The sequence below is a fragment of the Typha angustifolia genome, chromosome 13 (assembly GCF_048772165.1).
Source record: "Typha angustifolia cultivar Huaian chromosome 13, ASM4877216v1, whole genome shotgun sequence".
Lineage (NCBI taxonomy): Eukaryota > Viridiplantae > Streptophyta > Magnoliopsida > Poales > Typhaceae > Typha > Typha angustifolia.
The window spans coordinates 15,366,750-15,384,360 of record NC_133251.1 but is presented as its reverse complement, the minus strand read 5'-3'; the positions used below and the strand labels follow the sequence as shown (position 1 = coordinate 15,384,360).

Below are 17,611 nucleotides of genomic sequence, written 5' to 3'. Positions count from 1 at the left end.
AATGATCAAAAATAAAAAACCTAGATCGGCTACAAAATCAGATGGAATCTCTTCAAATTTTTTTAAGGATATTTATAAATAACACCCTCAAAATCTGAGACTAGTCTGTTAATAAAGGGCATGATGTGGCTTACTCACCGGAAAGAGGATTAATACACACTTAGTAAGGACATAGTAAACTTAGTAGAATATAGAGTTTTTTGGTAAAATTTTATCATTTAGACTTTCAATTTTTTATCATTAATTAAAATTTAGATGTCTTAAATCTGGTATTGGTGAGAAAACTATTATCATTTATCTCACTCTTCCTATGATCAATTTGCTTGCCCAAAAGTTATAAATTATACTGTTGAATTTTTTTGAAAGTTAGTTAGAAGGGCACATGGTGACTGACCGTTAGCCCAACTAGAAAGAAACACTGCCTTAACTAACAACACTACCTTGAATACTTGAGAACCAAATTCTTGCTCTATAGATTTCTCTTCTTCTTCCACTAAGATGAGGTCTAATCTATCCTCACCTTCCTCTTCTCCTCCAACACCACCATCTCCTCTTCCAGTAAGCATCGGACCGGGCAACCACAAGTACCCCTTCTCGCCGTCACCATCACCATCGCCGCCCTTCTCCCCAACCGAGCAGTCATCGCCAGAGACGTCGCCGCTCTTGCACGGGCGACCGTTGGGGAGGCTTAAAGAACCTTCCGCTTTTAACTTGGATAGACTTGTACAAGACTCTTGTCCACCAGGAAGATGGTGGCATCTCAAGATATGGTAATAAATTGCAAAGTCTTTGTGCCATTCATAGAAAATGAGACTTAGGATAGCAATAATTCATCATTTTAACAGTGAATTGATATATATGCAGTTTGGAGTGGCTGGTGCTGAGATGCTGTTGTTGTTGCTGCTCTTCACTGATGTAGAACTGATACAAAATTGAATCTGCCAAAAGTTCAGATCAAGAAGTTCCTTTTGTTTTCCTTAACCTGTCTTGGAAGAAAGAGAGAAGAGTTAAAAGTAAATTTTGCAGGCATCGCTAATAAGATATGAGAATGGCGTTTCTCCTTTTGCTCTTGGAGTTCCAAATTTTTTATTTATCATGCAGGCTTAGACTTGAAATTTCCTGACAAAGTTAATCTGGGTTACTGTCATTTATTTCTTTTTTGACATTGTAAAGTAAGAACTTCTTTAAAAGAAATGGAATTGTTTTACCTGAGATATGCGATAAATGAACACATTTAACACCAACTAACTAATAAGCTCCTGCCCCTGGTCTTAAAAAAATTGCAAGAGTTTACACAGTATGATGGATAAATAGGTGGCAGACAACCTTTTCGTTTCGTCGAAGATGCTAGAAATCCTGAGGGTCTTCAACCCATAACACAGAGTCTTCAAAGATCAGCTGATATGATGAGATTTTGCAAGTTACCAGTGCTCTCTGAGAGCCTCTTCTTATTGATGTAAGAAAAATTATGGTCATATATTATCTGAAGGATCACAAAGAATGTGAAAGTTGAATCCAATGTGGAATTGTACAATTGGGATCTCTTTCATCTCTCTCTTCTCACATGGGAGAAAAAGAGCAAAAGGATTTACTCATCAACTTCAAGGCCTGGTATGTACTCCAAACTAACGTCAAAGATGACAGGGCTGTTTGCAGCTACTCTTGGCCTTCCTGGGGCCGAAGTGAGTCCTTTGGGGAATGCTAACTGTTCAGATTTAAATAGAAAAAATAGACAAGAAAACAATAAGAAAGTTGTCAGGTCTCATGTCTTGGCAGCAGCTCATTTTCTGCACATGGAAGTGTTGAAAGTCCTCTGCAATATTGCTCTGATTTTAACAGGAAGACAGAGGCATACTCCTTTCTTTGTTTCAAAATAACAAGATTAGACTACTTACAGATCCTGGTATATATAGCCGACGCTTTCCTCCTATCTTCATAGTCAAAATCCCTTCATCAAGTCCTTTAATCACCTATTGTAGCCGCCAAATGAATAACATAAGAACTAAGAAGAGCACTAACACCAATAGCACATAAATCGACGAATGAGATGACTATAAATTTTCCAATGATTTCCGGGTGATTGATAGAACAAGATCCGGTGGGATGATTAGATGCAACTCATACATCTTATGGTAGTTCGCTCCAGCAAGATTAGCAAGGCTTCAAAGGGTAGCATAATTTGTCATGCCAAAAGTCAAAAAAATGTTACTCTTGGACAAGTTCTTCAATGAACAATCAAGTCCAAAGGTACTTGCTAGTTTCAGGGTTTAGCTAAATATTTCAAAAACACATGTAACTGCTTTGCAACAACAGGCCCAATAGAGGTGACAAAAGAAGGTGCATCATTTGACTATCTTCCTGAACATGAAACTCTAGTTATTAAGAAGCACAACACTGTCAATAGAAATATCTAACCGGATAAAAGATATTCTATGACATTACTCATCATAGGCAATTATAAGCTCCATCAGCATAAATCTAGCATCAGATATAACATAAACAAATGGGCTTCATATTAAAGAGGTTTAAGTAAAATCAATGGCCTCAAAGTCAAAAAGTAATAAGTTTTCAGAAGCAACTAATATGAGTTCAAATGAACATGCATATGAAGATACCTGACCAGAACCAACACGGAAAATGTAGGGCAAGCCTTTCTCCAGTGAACTAGAAGACGATAAAATATAGTAAGAACCAAAAGGAAAAGTTGCTTAGAGAGACATGATTAGTCTGCAAATTGAACTATGGGAAAAAAACAGAATAACTGCCATGGTGCAGCTTTTGAATATAACGTCTCTAAAGCAGTTAAGTGTGTGTAACCAATTTGTTCAGTCAAAATAATGTTATTAGTGTCACTTCAGTTCTTAACGTAGCATTCATACATATATCAGCAAGACTAAGAAACGTCACCTGTCAAATATTTGGCCATTCTGTACCATGGCAACATAATTTGCAGCAACCTGTATAATAGAAAGCAAAAATTGATTCATTGTCGAGCAATCAGAAAAAAATAATTACGGATCAAAACTTGAAGGAGTCAGAAAGAAAAAAGTGACGAACTATCCTTATTAATATATGCTACAGAGAATTTCATTAGCATTAACTGCAGGGTCTTTAAAAGTGTAAATAAATAAACACTGAAAGTTCTAGAAACATAAGATGATTAGTTGGTTTCAGAAGACATTGGTAGCTAGTTCCTTTAGAGACCCTAAGTAGCCAATATCAACATTATGTGTAGCATTTAGCACTAGCTTTCTGAATAGTTTGCATATATCATCTCTATACCCAAAAAGGAGTACTACTTCAAACTTGAGTCAGAGTTGTTTAGCATAGATTGTTGTGAATCCCAATCATTACCAGTTGACAAATAATCACTTACATTGATGCATGCACGTTCATGGAAAGATAGATTTCAAAGTTTTGAGGTGAAGAGTGGATCACCTGAAAACCGGCAGGTGGACTTGGACCTTGGCCAACTTGAATATCCTTATACTGCAAACCAGATTCTGTAGTTACCATAGGCACCTAAATGCAAAGGAGAAATATGATGATCAACAACTCATAACCTTTTTTAAAAAAAAAAAAAGGATTATCTGATACTCAAGATTGATATTGTGATAAGACTCACTGAAGGGTTGTCGTAGCCAAGATTAGCATAGATGAGTCTAGCTAGATTGCATACATGAATAATAAAGAAAGAAACAATAGTAATAGTGGACTAAAACATCTAACCAGATTGCACTAAAGGAAACAGGAAATTGTCCATCGACCTAGCTTTAATCCATCTATATCAACAGCTAACCTGAATATGAATCCCATGGCAATTTATTCTATATAACAAGATCAAACTCATCAATTTTCATAACATGCAGTAAGCATTTTTTGATACCATTCCTAAATTTACTTAACGAGGCACATCAGGACAAGTTAAGGTATAAAGTACTGTGAACTACTGATTGAGAATGTCTTCGATGTAAAGGCTATGTAATCTCACCATACATTTTCAAGCTCCTTTTCACAAGCATCATCACATAGTTTTGGCTTTTCCTCTGGAGGCAAGCCAGCTCCATTAGCATCAAAAACACTTAAGCCAAAGGCAGATATCCCAAATATCAATCCAAACATGCTCCTCCGAGTAGTTAGGCTGCCATAATTTGCACTTCCGGATTTGACTCCAGGTTCTGCAGCAAAGCAAGCTACTTCAAAATTTGGGATCTTATCTGTGTGATTGCTAGACCATGCTCTCTTGGTAAAGCTCAGTCCTGCACAATGACAATCTTCTATAGCTTAGCTAAGAAGAAGATAACCAAGAGAAATCAAAAAGTAATTTAGCAACAGAATATATTAAAAGCCCTCATTAATAATAAACCAGAAGCACTCTTCTCCCTATTGATACAGTGAATATGATGAAGAATTGAAATGTGCGTACTAGCACTAGCAGAACTAATTACATTTTCCTCATATGCAAACAGATAGTTTGGAAATTGTCATTGAAAATGTTCTATCCATCTTAGTATAAGGTATACAAATCCAGTAAAAATCATTCATGTGCCAGTGACTGAAATATTACAGATATTGGAAGTAGTTGAGAAACAAGGCATCAAAGGAGAAACCAAAACAACAAAAAAGATTCTTCTTGAGAAGTAACAAAAAGAGCCTCAAAGACATTGACTTTAACCCAATTCCAATGCGGCAACTGCCACCCCGTGGAATTTTATACTAAAATATCAACATAAGAACATAACATATGACTCGTGATTTAGAAGTCTAAAGCATTACGGTCCGAGCCCAAAATACCCACAAGAAAACTAGAAAGAGAGAGACGAAGTGATACCCGAGGGGAGAAGAAGAGTCGAGAAAGACGCCATTTTTAGGGAGGATAACGTTTTGGAGAGGATAAAGCAATGAGCCAATGGCCTAAAGGCTAAAGAGCGAGGTTCGACTAGTGAAGGGATTCGCTGCAAGGATGACGTAGGAATTTATCTCATAGCCTATAATAAGCTGCCACGCCGAAAGTTCATGTTCCTATCTTTCATTTTATTTTACATTTTTTATTTTTGTTTTCTCTGTACATCTGGTCGGATCGGATCGGATAACCCGAGAAATCTCAAATATTATGTCCCATCCAATAACCCGAGAAATAGATTATTTTGGGCCGGACCAAGTTCGACCCACAAACCCAATTTAAAAGACCTAGTCTAACCTATTCCTAACTATAATTTTGAGATTCAATGCGTATTGATCGAGCTATCTGATGTGTATAAACATATTGATTGCTCATATTTGATGGCGCCGATCACATGATTTAAATTTTATGATTTCTACTTTTCCTTTTATGAGTGATTAAAATTGTCGAAACAACATATAATCGATGCATTAACATATACTCGATGATAGCTACGTGCTGAATAAATGCTGTTTAACATGAGGGATGTGGTGGTGGAATAGATATCTTCATATGCAAACTCCTCCACCAATTCAACCATGCAAATGCTATCTACCTATAACATTATGAAGGTACCCTTGTGGGCGAAGCGGTGGCAATACTGCACCACCAGTTGCAGGCACCATGTCGAGCCATCCACTTGTTCGTTGTTTTCGGACTCCTAGTCTCTCTCGTTTAAAGCAATAAGCGGCGGAGTTGATAGTTCTCTCTAATTGATCTCCCTTTTAGTCCTTGATGTCTATGTTATTCTATACTAGCAAGCTCAATAATAGACAGTCTAGTCATTTAAGATCATCTTTGTAAATAATGGATTGATTCACTGTTAGATCTACGTCATTCTGAATCTAATATATCAATCTACGAACCTTTTTGTATATATATATATATAAAGACATATTTGTTGACTCGTGTAGATCGGGCCATGAGCTCTAAACATGCAGAGCACCTTTCTTGGAATTTTCACTCTCTCCGTTTTAGAATTTTCTTCTCAAGCGGTCAAACGGTGGATTAAATTGTGGATGATTTGGTCAATGACCGTACTTGTAGAAGTAGCATGGCTAGCCTTACCATTTCAACGTTCAAAGCCTCTCTCGTCTCACGAGTCCACGATCGTTCATTCAAAACCTTACGATTTTGCCTCACTTAATCCCATTTTCTACGAAAGCTTAAATTGGACTCCAAAAGCCAACGGTGGACTGCACACATACATACTAGAGAAAAAGACAGCATGCCATGAAGAATTTATCAAATTCTGGGTCTAATTCCAGTGGCTTAGGAAGAAGAAGTTAATCAAACTTAATGGTCTTCATACATATTAGTAGTTCGTCTTGTTGGTTAGCAAAAGCTTTGACAAACTTGAGCAATTAACTTGTGCTGGAATTTTGTAGTCAAAGGTCCTACAAGACTGACGAGAGGAAGTTGCCATGAAGGCTCCCCCAAGTCCTGGCCACCTTTTGTCAAATTCAAACTTTCCATACTTGGAATTCGTTAACAATTAATCCTTTTGTAACGGATCGAGTTCGTCTGAATCCAATCTAGTTAGTTTAGACCCGATCCACATGTGGAGCAAGATGTTAACTAGACCGAAAACTTATCGGGTTCAGGTCGAACGACGACCCGTTCTTATCCGATTCGTTTTGTTGCCCTGCAAGTCGACAGATTCTTTTGTTTTCGTACGTGTGTTTGACTTTATTGGATTGAAACCTTGACAAGTATACATACAACACCTCGTTTTCCTTCCCTTTGACCATTTCTACGTATCCAACTTGGTCAAAGGCACACACAGACCTTTGTAACCCCCTAGCTAGATTCACATGAGAGTGAGACTTTGTCCACCAACCACGCCAAAATACTTTCTATATATACCAGATAACAAATTATAAAGATCTCTACCTCTCTCTGTCCTCCTCCTTAAGACTTCCAAACTTAGATCCATCCTCAAGCTACTCCAAGGAATTCAAGTGATCATGAGTTCTTCGAGGAGTACTACTGGTGCTCTTCTGCTCGTCATCGTCGTCATCTTGGGTATAACATGCATGCAGCACGTAGAAGGTGCTAGACAGACACCTGAGTGCTTTCAAGGAGAGGGTTACCCGCAAGCATATCCGACCATGCAGGAGATCGCGAGGGCAACCGTCGAGACGTTGATGGCGAGGTTGCCGTCCGGCCCGAGCCCGAAAGGTCCCGGTCATTAGCCTGTGCTTAAAATAAATGATATATACATATAGATATAGATATATACACACACATATAGATATATGCATCTTTGCAGCAATATGCAAGGAAGAGAGAGAGAGAGAGAGAGAGAGAGAGAGAGAGAGATGAATTTGATGTCTCTGTTTATAATTGTAGATAATTCTTTTGTTACAAGTTACAAGTTGCGGTTGTACTTTTATACGTAGGATTCTTTTAACAATAAATACTTTCTTTTTTTTTAATGTGCATTTTCTATTCCTCTCTTTATTTTGAATTTTTTAGATGGTAGTTTGCTTAATTTTGACTGCGAACACTGCCAATTATACCTTTTCCCCCCCTCTAGAATTCTGTTTCAGTTGAATCCATATGTGCACAAAGTACTACTCGTCACAAGTCAATAATGGGTAATGTTCTGAGAAGCAGAAGAAGAGAAATCAGATGCCAGAAAACAGTTTGTTCTGAGATATACCAATCTCAGGTTATTTATTCAGTGAAGCAAAATCTCCAAGACACATTAGCATGGCATATCAGTCAAACAATTTCAGCAAGATTAACCCAATGATAGCTACAAGGTCCACATTTTCAGAGTTTACGTAATTTTTTTTGACAAAATGATGATATTTGAAACTGGGGGGCATTGCCATACTCCTAAATGGCCATTAGAAGAAAAAAGTTTAATTGCGTAGAGAAATGATACAATAACTCTGATGGATTCAGAGGAAGAAGGAACTAAAGCATGTGTGTCAACTATCCAGCTCGCTAGGCTTCACCTTCTCTTTTAGGAATTGCCGGATATGCTCTCGTTTCCAGTTATCAATCCTGTCGATTGATCAACTTTAGGTTAGTAAAGCTATGGGTTAAAAGAGAGCTCCAGCTACATGCAATTAACAAATAAGACATGTAACTTCATCACATCAAACAAATGATAACACCAGATTACAAGTGATAAGTTCCATTTCATCTTTTCCCTGTTGGGTGGTAAATACGGCAACTTCTGATGTCACATTGAGCTCTATCATGCATGTTGACCTTCGAGGACAACAAGGAAGACCAAATTCCATTTACTTAAAAATCTCTATCCCTATAAGCATATCCTTTCTTGACTTTGTATTTCTAGGGTTCAAGTTCATATCAGAACAGAACTTTATAGAAGAAGCAACTTCAACATCTACTTCCTCAAGAAAGTTCCCAGTTTTGACAGCATGAGAAATTTCAGTTTATATCAGCATGACGGCTAGTAATCCATCAATCAGAAAATGGAGGGGATAGGTATTTTTTCTTGCTCTTCTTCAAAGTTACCTATCCATCAATTATAAGACATTAGGGTACCTATCTTAAGCAAACTGAGCTGGCAAGCTATAGAGAATGCCATTTTGCTTAAGCACTAATTGGAAAATCCAACATATGGTAATGTAAAATTTAGGTTAGCTGAATAGGCCAGTCACACGGCCCATGCACTCTAAAGCCAGTAAATTTGAACCCAATCTTCAAATGCTTGGTAACCAAATAATTCATGCTTACCTCTTCCATATATCCCCAGAGAGTGTGAATCTCCTCTAAAAGAGGCTAAATACAAGAGGTGCTATTACCAGGACTTGTGCTTACCAAAAAGTTTAGAAGCTTTAAAAATAAACAACTAGAAGAATAAGCATAAACAAACTGCAAGATCAATCAGAAATTCAGAATATGTTAGAAAATGCAAAAGCAGCAAAACCGTGCATTCAATACTTCATCGCTTTAAACATAAGAAAACTACATTTAAAGGAACTTAAGAAACCTAAATAATATAGCAGTGGTGATAATCTCAATCTCAATGACAGTGGGAATAATAAATATGAGTTACAAAAAAAGTTTAAAAGAAACATATAGATGAGTATGTAGTATATAACTATATACTCTCATGCATGGAAATAGTCTTCCAAAAACCTAAAACTGAAGACATAATTTATGATGATTCTGTCTAAAACTATTTCAAAGCCATTAACTATCAGGCGAGAAAAATTATATAAACATAATTCATCATTCTCAAACTCGTTCAACTTAACCTCCATCCTTTATGTCAAACTAGCTTGGGCTCACTCAAAAGGGAATATTAAAAAGATAAAAATTATAATTCGGTTCTCTGAAAGCTTAAACTCTGGCATAAGTCTTTGCCAATACATTGGTGACTCGATCAAGTATAAAGTGGTAATCAATAGATCTGGGCATTTGATAGAGCTAGATAGTAGAATATCAATACTATATTCAGCTGCTATAGTGCAGGAATATATTTAATAACAAAAACATGTTAGTACCTAGGTTCCAATAAAATATTAGATGAACATTTCAAACAAATCAAAGGGAGCACAAACCAAACCTTATTGTTTCCTTGGGATGATCCTCATTGTCTAGCATTATCAATTTTGGTGGAGAAGCATAAGCATACCGGACATCTAGGTAAGGAAATTCATTTTTATCTTCCTCAATAAATGCCACAATTTCAGGATAGAATACCATCTTTCTCATGCACAATTCCAGAATTGCACCAGAGTAGGTGACCTGCAATTGCAATAAAAGTTATTACTGACCAAATTCTCCAGTCAAATATACTATTATACACTAAACCTTGTAGTTTTCCAACAGAAAGACAACATAATCTTTTCATAGCCCTATATATCAGACAGAGCTGGATTCATTGACTCGATATAGCGTGACACTTATTAATTTTCATAGGCTGCATATACATAAAAATTCCAGCACAAGTCATCACATCGGTATAAAGACAAATTCCAACACAAATTGTAAAATTACTTCCAACTGATTGGTGTCAATGAATGGTGCTAAGGTGACAATCTGTTAGCACAGTGCACTCCACAACCAGTAGTGAGCAGAAGACAGTGGCATGCTAGCATTCAGTCCCACACTACATCTGCCATGGTATACTGTACGAGTTCGGGATTTTCTCATGGTTTTTATCTGTTTTGCATCTTTTATTAATTAGACATACTCACTTTTCAACTACACTTTCTGAATCCGCATAGATTAAATAAGTCAATTTAGGCATACTAAGAAAAAAGTGAATAACATAATGCATCATTCTGTGTAATGGTCTAGCACCTTTTAAAACCTAGTCCAAATACTCTAAAATTGAAAAAGAAGATATTTGTTATACAACTCAAATGACTGATCAGGTCTAGCACTTTCAAGAGAAAGGAAAGAATAAACAAAGGGAGACCAACATTTTATTACTAAGCTACTAACCATAACATGTAATTCCACCAACTGTGATATATTTTCTTACCAAAGACCTCATCGTTCTACAACAAAGCATCACTTTGTTGAATAGCTAGCAAGGATGAGTGGCCGAGATATTGAACATCTAAAAATGTATACGGGACTTTTTAGTTTTTACCTTACTGATGGAGTCATCAGAATCTTCTGAGCAACACTTGCGACAATCTGATAAAAGTTCTGCAGCCAAAAGGTAATCATGAAGCTGTTTTTATGTGGACAAAATCATAAAACTCGAACTTTTTGACATTGTGGAAGCAAAAAAAGTAAAAATAAAACTCACGTAGCGCAGAAGGACTAAACGTATGCCTTCTACTCTTCAAATTTTACTGACTCGAAATGCTAACTTATCAAGCAAGATGTAAAAATTCACCATTTAGCAACTGATCCAAGTCATTAGCACTAACATTTCTACCCAAAATATGATGTAATATGAAACTAACAATCTCCAATAAACACCATGTCTACACGTAACTAGAAAAATGTTAACGCTCTTAAACGATTCTTCCACCCGAAATGGAATCGAAAACTCCCGAATCAACCAAAAACTCCTCTTTGTGGAAGTAATAAACTAAATCCCAAGAAAAAGTCACAAAATTAATCATCAAATTGAAGGCTACGGGATACCAGAGTCCAAGAAATACGAATAAAGTTAGATTAAGACGAGAACGCGGTACCTTCGTTCTTGACGTACTCGGCAAAGGTGCTGCAATCGGAGCATAGGGCGAGGCCGGTGAACCCTAGATCCTCGCACTCTTTGGCGCTGAGCCGATCGCCTAAGGTTAAGGAGAGACCACAGAGTAAGAGCAGGCATCGGAGAGCGATGGATCGATTCATCTCTACCCTCTCTTCTGTTCGCCTTATGATAGTGTCTCCACCTCGCAGTAATGTTATTGAGGAATTTATTCTCTAACGAGTATTCCACTATTCCTGAATCCAGATATCCGAGTTAGTCCGGATTACTTCCCTATCCGCACCTCTATCCAGATATCCAATATCCGCCTTATGCTACGTTTTATTTGGGGGTCAAATTGGAAATAGTGAAGAGGATATGAATATCAATAAATATATAGCAGGGTGCAAAATGATAAATGCGTAACTTAATATTTACCTTTTTCCTTCTCACTGCCTAAAATACTAGTAAATTCTAAATATGGGTCGGCCTGTGGGCCAAATTGCATATTTCACAGGCCTGGCTGCCTACATTTGCATGACTTGGGCCCTAAGCTTCCTTGCTACATCTCTCTACTCTTTCCGGAATCAAATCACCGGACCCTTTTCTTCTCCCTCTCTTCGATCGAAACCCTAGCCTAAACCTAGATCTGATATCCCTCGTAGATCTTAGAAGGAGATCATGGCGGTGAGTTCGTATCCATTGCTTGTTTGCTTTTCGATTACCGTTATTTTCTTTCATTTTATACTAATATTTGCTGTTTATGATAGCAGCAATCGCTAGATTTGTCTCTGGGCATGAAGGATTCGGCGAGCTCGGAGATCGGTTCTGAGAGGACTCTGTAATCTTCTGCCCTTACTCTATTTCTTCGTTCATAGGTGTACACGTATTCTTGATTTAGCAACAAAATTGAAGAGGCTTGAGGCCTTTTTTTTGCCCCTTTGAAGTTGTTGTTTCAGATAATGTCAATATTAGTTGGTGTTGTCGATATACTTTGTGATCGTTACTTGGATTGAGGTTTTGATTGATGTGCAAGGTGTTTATAGAAATGGTACTTATACACTCCTCACTGAATGTCACCAACTATACTTTGTGATCGTGACTTAGATTGAGGTTTTGATTGATGTGCAAGGTGTTTATAGAAATGGTACTTATACACTCCTCACTGAATGTCACCAACTATACTTTGTGATCATTACTTGGATTGAGGTTTTGATTGATGTGCAAGGTGTTTATAGAAATGGTACTTATACACTCCCCGCTGAATGTTCTACGTTGTACATTCCTGATATCCTGACAAGCCAGCCAATATACAAATAAATCTGCTTGTGTGTTTATGCACATTAATGTTTCGTTTGATGCTATCTACTCTTCCTTTTTTTCGTTTGATCTTTCGATTATTGAAGAACTTTCGAAAATTAACAGGTACCCTTATGTGACTGGTACGTCAGTGATAGGGATGAAATATAAAGATGGCGTGATCATGGCTTCTGACTTGGGAGGTTAGTGTTCGTAGAATATTCCTGATCCATATTTCTTTACTAAGAGTTCTTAATGCTCGATATCCATTAGGACAGTAATAAATCTTTAAGCGGGGAAATTCTTAAAGGTATTTTGTAAGTTGTTGGCTTTCTGCTGTCCTGTCTAACATGCTCCTAGCAATTAGAACAATCTTATGGCCCATGTTAATTTGCCAAGACCTTAAGGGCTTTAGTTTCCTATGTAATATGTATCTTAAACCTTGAAGATGGAATTGAATTGATATAGATTTGTTGGGGTGTGAACATGGTGCAGGATTGGTTTACACAGGAAAGAACTGAAGGTTGAATAATAAAATTTAAAATTGGATGTTATAAAACTAACAGCAAACTGTGGCCGCAATATTATAGGAAGACTGATAGCATGATTCAATAGTCTATTTAACTTGTCATCTTCCTACTGCTAAGTCTTTTTTAATGATCATATGTCTATTAGTTTTTGGAAAATATGGGTTTTAGGAGATATTGTCTCGTATAGGATAAGAACAGTGTAAATTATGGTAATTAATTTCTAAAATGAGTTAATACATTACAATTTGTTTATTATCATGTAGGAAATCTTTATGTGAAGAAACATATAGCTCCTTAGGCTCATTAAGATTTCCATTGGGCAGCAGGCAACTTTTCTCAACCTTATATCCAATTATGTAAATGTACATAATTAGCCCATTGGTTATAAAGTGGCATGGATGTATCCAGTGGTTCTACCTTAACAATCTTCATTAAGTGTTAGCAACCGATCAATACCAAGATATAAAGCAGAGGTGTAAGTGTTGGCAAATCTCTTAATGAGCAATACCAAGTTGTAAAGTAGAGTTGACCTGTGTTTCACTTTCAGGGCTGCTCCTCGATGATTTCTTTCCCTGTAGTAGTTAATGTAACTTTTGTTTTCTATAAAATTAGATTGTAGTCAATGAGGAACAAATTGTCTCTCAGAGGGCTTCGATTTGGTTACAAGTGGCTGCTTCACCTCTATGACTTCTATTGTAGAACCACTCTACAGCACTCCATCTCATGTCTATCACCTGCTTTCATTGTTTTGAAAAGTGGTCACATAGATGGCATATTGGCATATATGGCCACATAGTAGGTGACTGTGTCATCTGCCCAGCATATGCATTTGTGGCTTATGTGCGGTTATTATCCGCCCGACATATGCATCAGTCTTTATAACGGTTCAACTGCATATAAGCCACATATGTGGACCGTATATGCATATGCACCTACATATGGACCGCGTATGCAGACTGTATACACATATGCACTCTCTTATTGACCTTCAATGACAGCATAGTGACCGCCCAACATATGCATTATGCAGTATGACGGCACATAAGTCACATATGCGGGCAGCGTACGCATATGCACATACATATTGACTGCATATGCGGACCGTATACGCATATACACTCACATATTGACTGATAATGACAGCATAGTGAATGCATATGCCTATGCCATAATATTGAGATATTTATAGCGCTTAAAATAAATTTTTATTGGTTAATTTTGTTGGTGCAACTTTTCATACTTGTAAATGTTTATTGAGTAAGTATACGATTAGAAAGTAGCTTCCTTAGTGGATAGAATATTTTAAAAAAATGATTCTCCATATATTACTTATAACTCTCACCTATTTATTGGCTTATTATGCTAAATTATTTACTATGCTAGATAAGTAAATTATATATAATTTATTTTTAATATTTATATTGCTAGACTATATATATACTTGCATACCGAATAGGCACTATGTTGTCACATGATGACCCACATACCGTAAGCACTTTTCACAACATTTCTTGTTTTAACTTTCAAGACAAAAAGAACATTTCAACCTTTTGATGATCCACAATGATTGAAGCTTTCCTTTTGTCCTATTTGCTCAATATTCTCCTCTGTTGCTGATGCACCTTAGATACCTCTTAGCATGGGTAGTGAAGTTGACCTTATATTCCATTATTCTTTATGGGGATCATTTGGTTGTGGGATAAGAAAAAATTGGATTGGATTAAAATGAGGATCTATCCTGGGATAAAGGAAATTTTTATCCTAATTTCTTGTTATGTATTTTATTGCAGAAACAAGAATAAGTGATGGGATAAAAATATATTATAAGATGGTGTTTGTTTGTGATAGTTGGGATAAATGATAAAAATGATCAAATTTATCAAATTCCCCTTTCTCTAAATTAATTTGAATAGATATTTGTTATTTGTTATTCTTTTTTTGACAACAAAGATAGAATATATGTTTAAAAGTTAATATAAATTGCAATTTTATTTACAACTATTATATTGTCGGAATGTGATTATTTTCAGAATTTATAGACGAAAAATAACGTACTTAATTCACCATAATTTATATAATATATATATATAAATATACCATCACAGATAGACATCCAATATCAAAACATTTTCATTGCAAATATTTTCTAATATTATATTATATTCACATTATAATTGAATAATTCGGTAATTATATTGTTGTCACATTATAATTGGGTAATATATTCTAACATATCGTAGTCACTACAAATGTATATTATAGTCACATTGAAATTTGGTAATTTGAAAAGTTGGAATAAATGAGTGAGATATCCCAATTTTCTTAGCCCAGCTAAAAGCTATGATACAGATTTTTGGATCAACCCCCTTTTATTCCATTTTCTTATTCCAGTTCCATATCTCGCATTTGGAAAGGGTTTTGTAGAATAAAGGAGGGTTTATTCCAGATAAGTCCCCTTATTCCAGCCAACCAAAGAGTCCCACAAGGGTGATAATCAAAAGCATACTTAAAAAAAATCTTCATAATTTGAAAATTTCCAAAGGTTCCAATTTCTATCTTCTCCAATTCATGCCTATTTGTACTTGTTTCTGATATCTGAAATTTAAATCAGAATATAGTTGTCCTTGCCATGAGAATTTTTCATAATGCTAGCCCCTGTTTAAGCTGTTTGATTGCCTGAGAATTTGAGTATTTGTTTTTTTGGTCCTTTAGGAACTTCTAAAGTATCATGAACTTGGAACTAAAGGGGGTCACTTAAGATATATATCCTATTCCATCTGTATGTAAGAGCTTATTTACTCATATATTTTCTTTCCTGGTGTGTTCTGCAGGTTCATATGGATCTACCTTACGATACAAGAGCGTGGAGCGTATTAAAACTATTGGTAAACATTCTCTTCTTGGAGCGAGTGGAGAAATCAGCGACTTCCAAGAGATCTTGCGCTATCTTGATGAGCTAATGTAAGTACTTGAATGGGATCACTGTACAATCTTCAAAAATAACATGATTAAAACAATAACCTAGATCAGTATCCTTTGTTTTCTAAAGTGTGTAGGAATTAAAAATTCTTGATGTATGTTTTACATTACGTTAATAATCTTTTAGCAGCATTTGCATTTCCATTATTTTTCTGCTTATTAATCTTTTTTGTCCAGCCTTTATGATAATATGTGGGATGATGGGAACTCCTTGGGCCCTAAAGAAGTTCACAACTATCTGACCCGAGTCATGTACAATAGGCGTAATAAATTTAATCCTCTTTGGAACACTCTTGTTCTTGGTGGAGTGAAAAATGGGCAGAAGTATCTTGGCATGGTATTTACCAATTTCATAAATGTGTATTCATTTACATGTTCACTGTTGTTATTCTTCTGAGCTAAACATGAGCACCGGATTGGTGTTGTCTCTATTTGACTTTACGCAGGTTAGCATGATTGGTACACATTTTGAGGACAATCATGTGGCCACTGGATTTGGCAATCATCTTGCTAGGCCGATACTCCGTGCTGAATGGCGTGAGGACCTGAGTTTTGAAGAGGCTGTTAAGCTGCTAGAGAAGTGCTTGTTAGTACTTCTATATCGTGACAGATCAGCTATTAATAAGTTTCAGGTATGAGTTTATTATGTGTATTTCGCTATCTGCTTTAATAATTCACTGATCTCCACATAGCACCCGCCACTCTGCAACTGGCAAATCTTTTTCCTCTCTGAAGTAACTTTTCCATGTCATCATTAAATTAATTGATATTTAGACATCTGATTTGGTAAATTTGCCTTGTTCTTAAAGAATTCTTCATTTATTAGTTTCTATTTTTTTTTTCAAATGTGGTAGTTTTAGATTAGATGGTTTTCTCATCCTATGAGTATACAATAGGTCTTAAAATGTGATTGCTTTATCTGCCTAACATAAGAACTCTGTACTTTAGGTCCTAGTGACTTGTTTTATCTTATTCCTAAATCTAGTGTGGCATCTATGAATAACCAAAACTCCATATTGGTTTTTATATATTTCTCGCGTTGGAGTTTTTCATTTGGTAAAATTGATCATATGATTGAACACTGATTGAGCCATTGGACTTGTTAAAGTTTACTTGTTCTAGGCTTTCCAGGTTGTAAGTTTCTTTTAACAATTAGCATGCTCGTAGGTTGTCTAATGAAATATTATCAAGGGCATCGTGTTGCTAAGCTTTGATGATTATATTCGTGCTGCTGCATGGACAGTTTAATTACCTTTACTTCTTGTTATCAAATTTCGAACCTTTCTCCACTTTCATGTCATTAGGATAATGATAGATGAGTTTGAATCGCAGATTGCAAAGATTACAGAAGAAGGAGCAACTATCTACCAACCGTATTCCTTGAAGACTTTCTGGGGATTTTCTGCCTTCCAAAATCCAACAAAGGGTGCTGAAGGATCATGGTAGATGCTTGATGTTGTGTGAAATCTGCTAAACTCGAACTTATAGGCGCTGCATAATGAACTCTGTTTAAATTGTTGTTTAGAAAACTATTCCAGCTCATGGAGACGCTGCACCATTTTTCTGTTATACAAGATTTTATATCGATCTGTCTCAACTTAAGATGAATACATGCAGCATTGCTTCGATTGCTTAATGTTATGCTTGCGACGCCATAGTATTTTTATTATATGCAATTTATTAATTTTTTCACAGTATTTCGTTTATCATTATCAGCAAAAG

The 17,611-nt window shown here is 36.1% G+C and overlaps 3 protein-coding genes across 5 annotated transcripts; 1 reads left to right on the top strand and 2 right to left on the bottom strand.

The window, feature by feature from the left end:
- Positions 1-797: 797 nt before the first annotated feature.
- Positions 798-4,942, bottom strand: LOC140774751 (peptidyl-prolyl cis-trans isomerase FKBP16-3, chloroplastic). Of its 2 annotated transcripts, XR_012106638.1 has the most exons (8): positions 4,832-4,942; positions 3,997-4,259; positions 3,439-3,522; positions 2,908-2,957; positions 2,616-2,664; positions 1,896-1,970; positions 1,327-1,705; positions 798-982 (listed from the first exon to the last, which is right to left on the bottom strand). XR_012106638.1 is itself a non-coding variant. In XM_073117851.1 (7 exons), exons 1-7 carry the CDS (start codon positions 4,863-4,865, stop codon positions 1,589-1,591), a joined length of 672 nt encoding a protein of 223 aa, XP_072973952.1. In that variant the 5' UTR covers positions 4,866-4,942; the 3' UTR covers positions 798-1,588. The 2 variants fall into 2 exon arrangements, 1 of the variants encoding a protein (XP_072973952.1); XM_073117851.1 differs by having other exon boundaries at positions 798-1,705.
- Positions 4,943-7,663: 2,721 nt separating this feature from the next.
- LOC140775094 (uncharacterized) lies at positions 7,664-11,303 on the bottom strand. The gene is made up of 4 exons (XM_073118353.1): positions 11,086-11,303; positions 10,530-10,588; positions 9,495-9,676; positions 7,664-7,957 (listed from the first exon to the last, which is right to left on the bottom strand). Exons 1-4 carry the CDS (start codon positions 11,243-11,245, stop codon positions 7,882-7,884), a joined length of 477 nt encoding a protein of 158 aa, XP_072974454.1. The 5' UTR covers positions 11,246-11,303; the 3' UTR covers positions 7,664-7,881.
- A 308-nt stretch (positions 11,304-11,611) lies between these two features.
- Positions 11,612-17,558, top strand: LOC140772914 (proteasome subunit beta type-4). 2 transcript variants are annotated; one of them, XM_073115173.1, is made up of 7 exons: positions 11,612-11,768; positions 11,855-11,922; positions 12,507-12,583; positions 15,742-15,871; positions 16,067-16,226; positions 16,336-16,521; positions 17,222-17,558. In XM_073115173.1, exons 1-7 carry the CDS (start codon positions 11,763-11,765, stop codon positions 17,333-17,335), a joined length of 741 nt encoding a protein of 246 aa, XP_072971274.1. In that variant the 5' UTR covers positions 11,612-11,762; the 3' UTR covers positions 17,336-17,558. The 2 variants fall into 2 exon arrangements, with proteins under 2 accessions (XP_072971274.1, XP_072971273.1); XM_073115172.1 differs by having other exon boundaries at positions 11,634-11,768; positions 11,852-11,922.
- Positions 17,559-17,611: the final 53 nt, after the last annotated feature.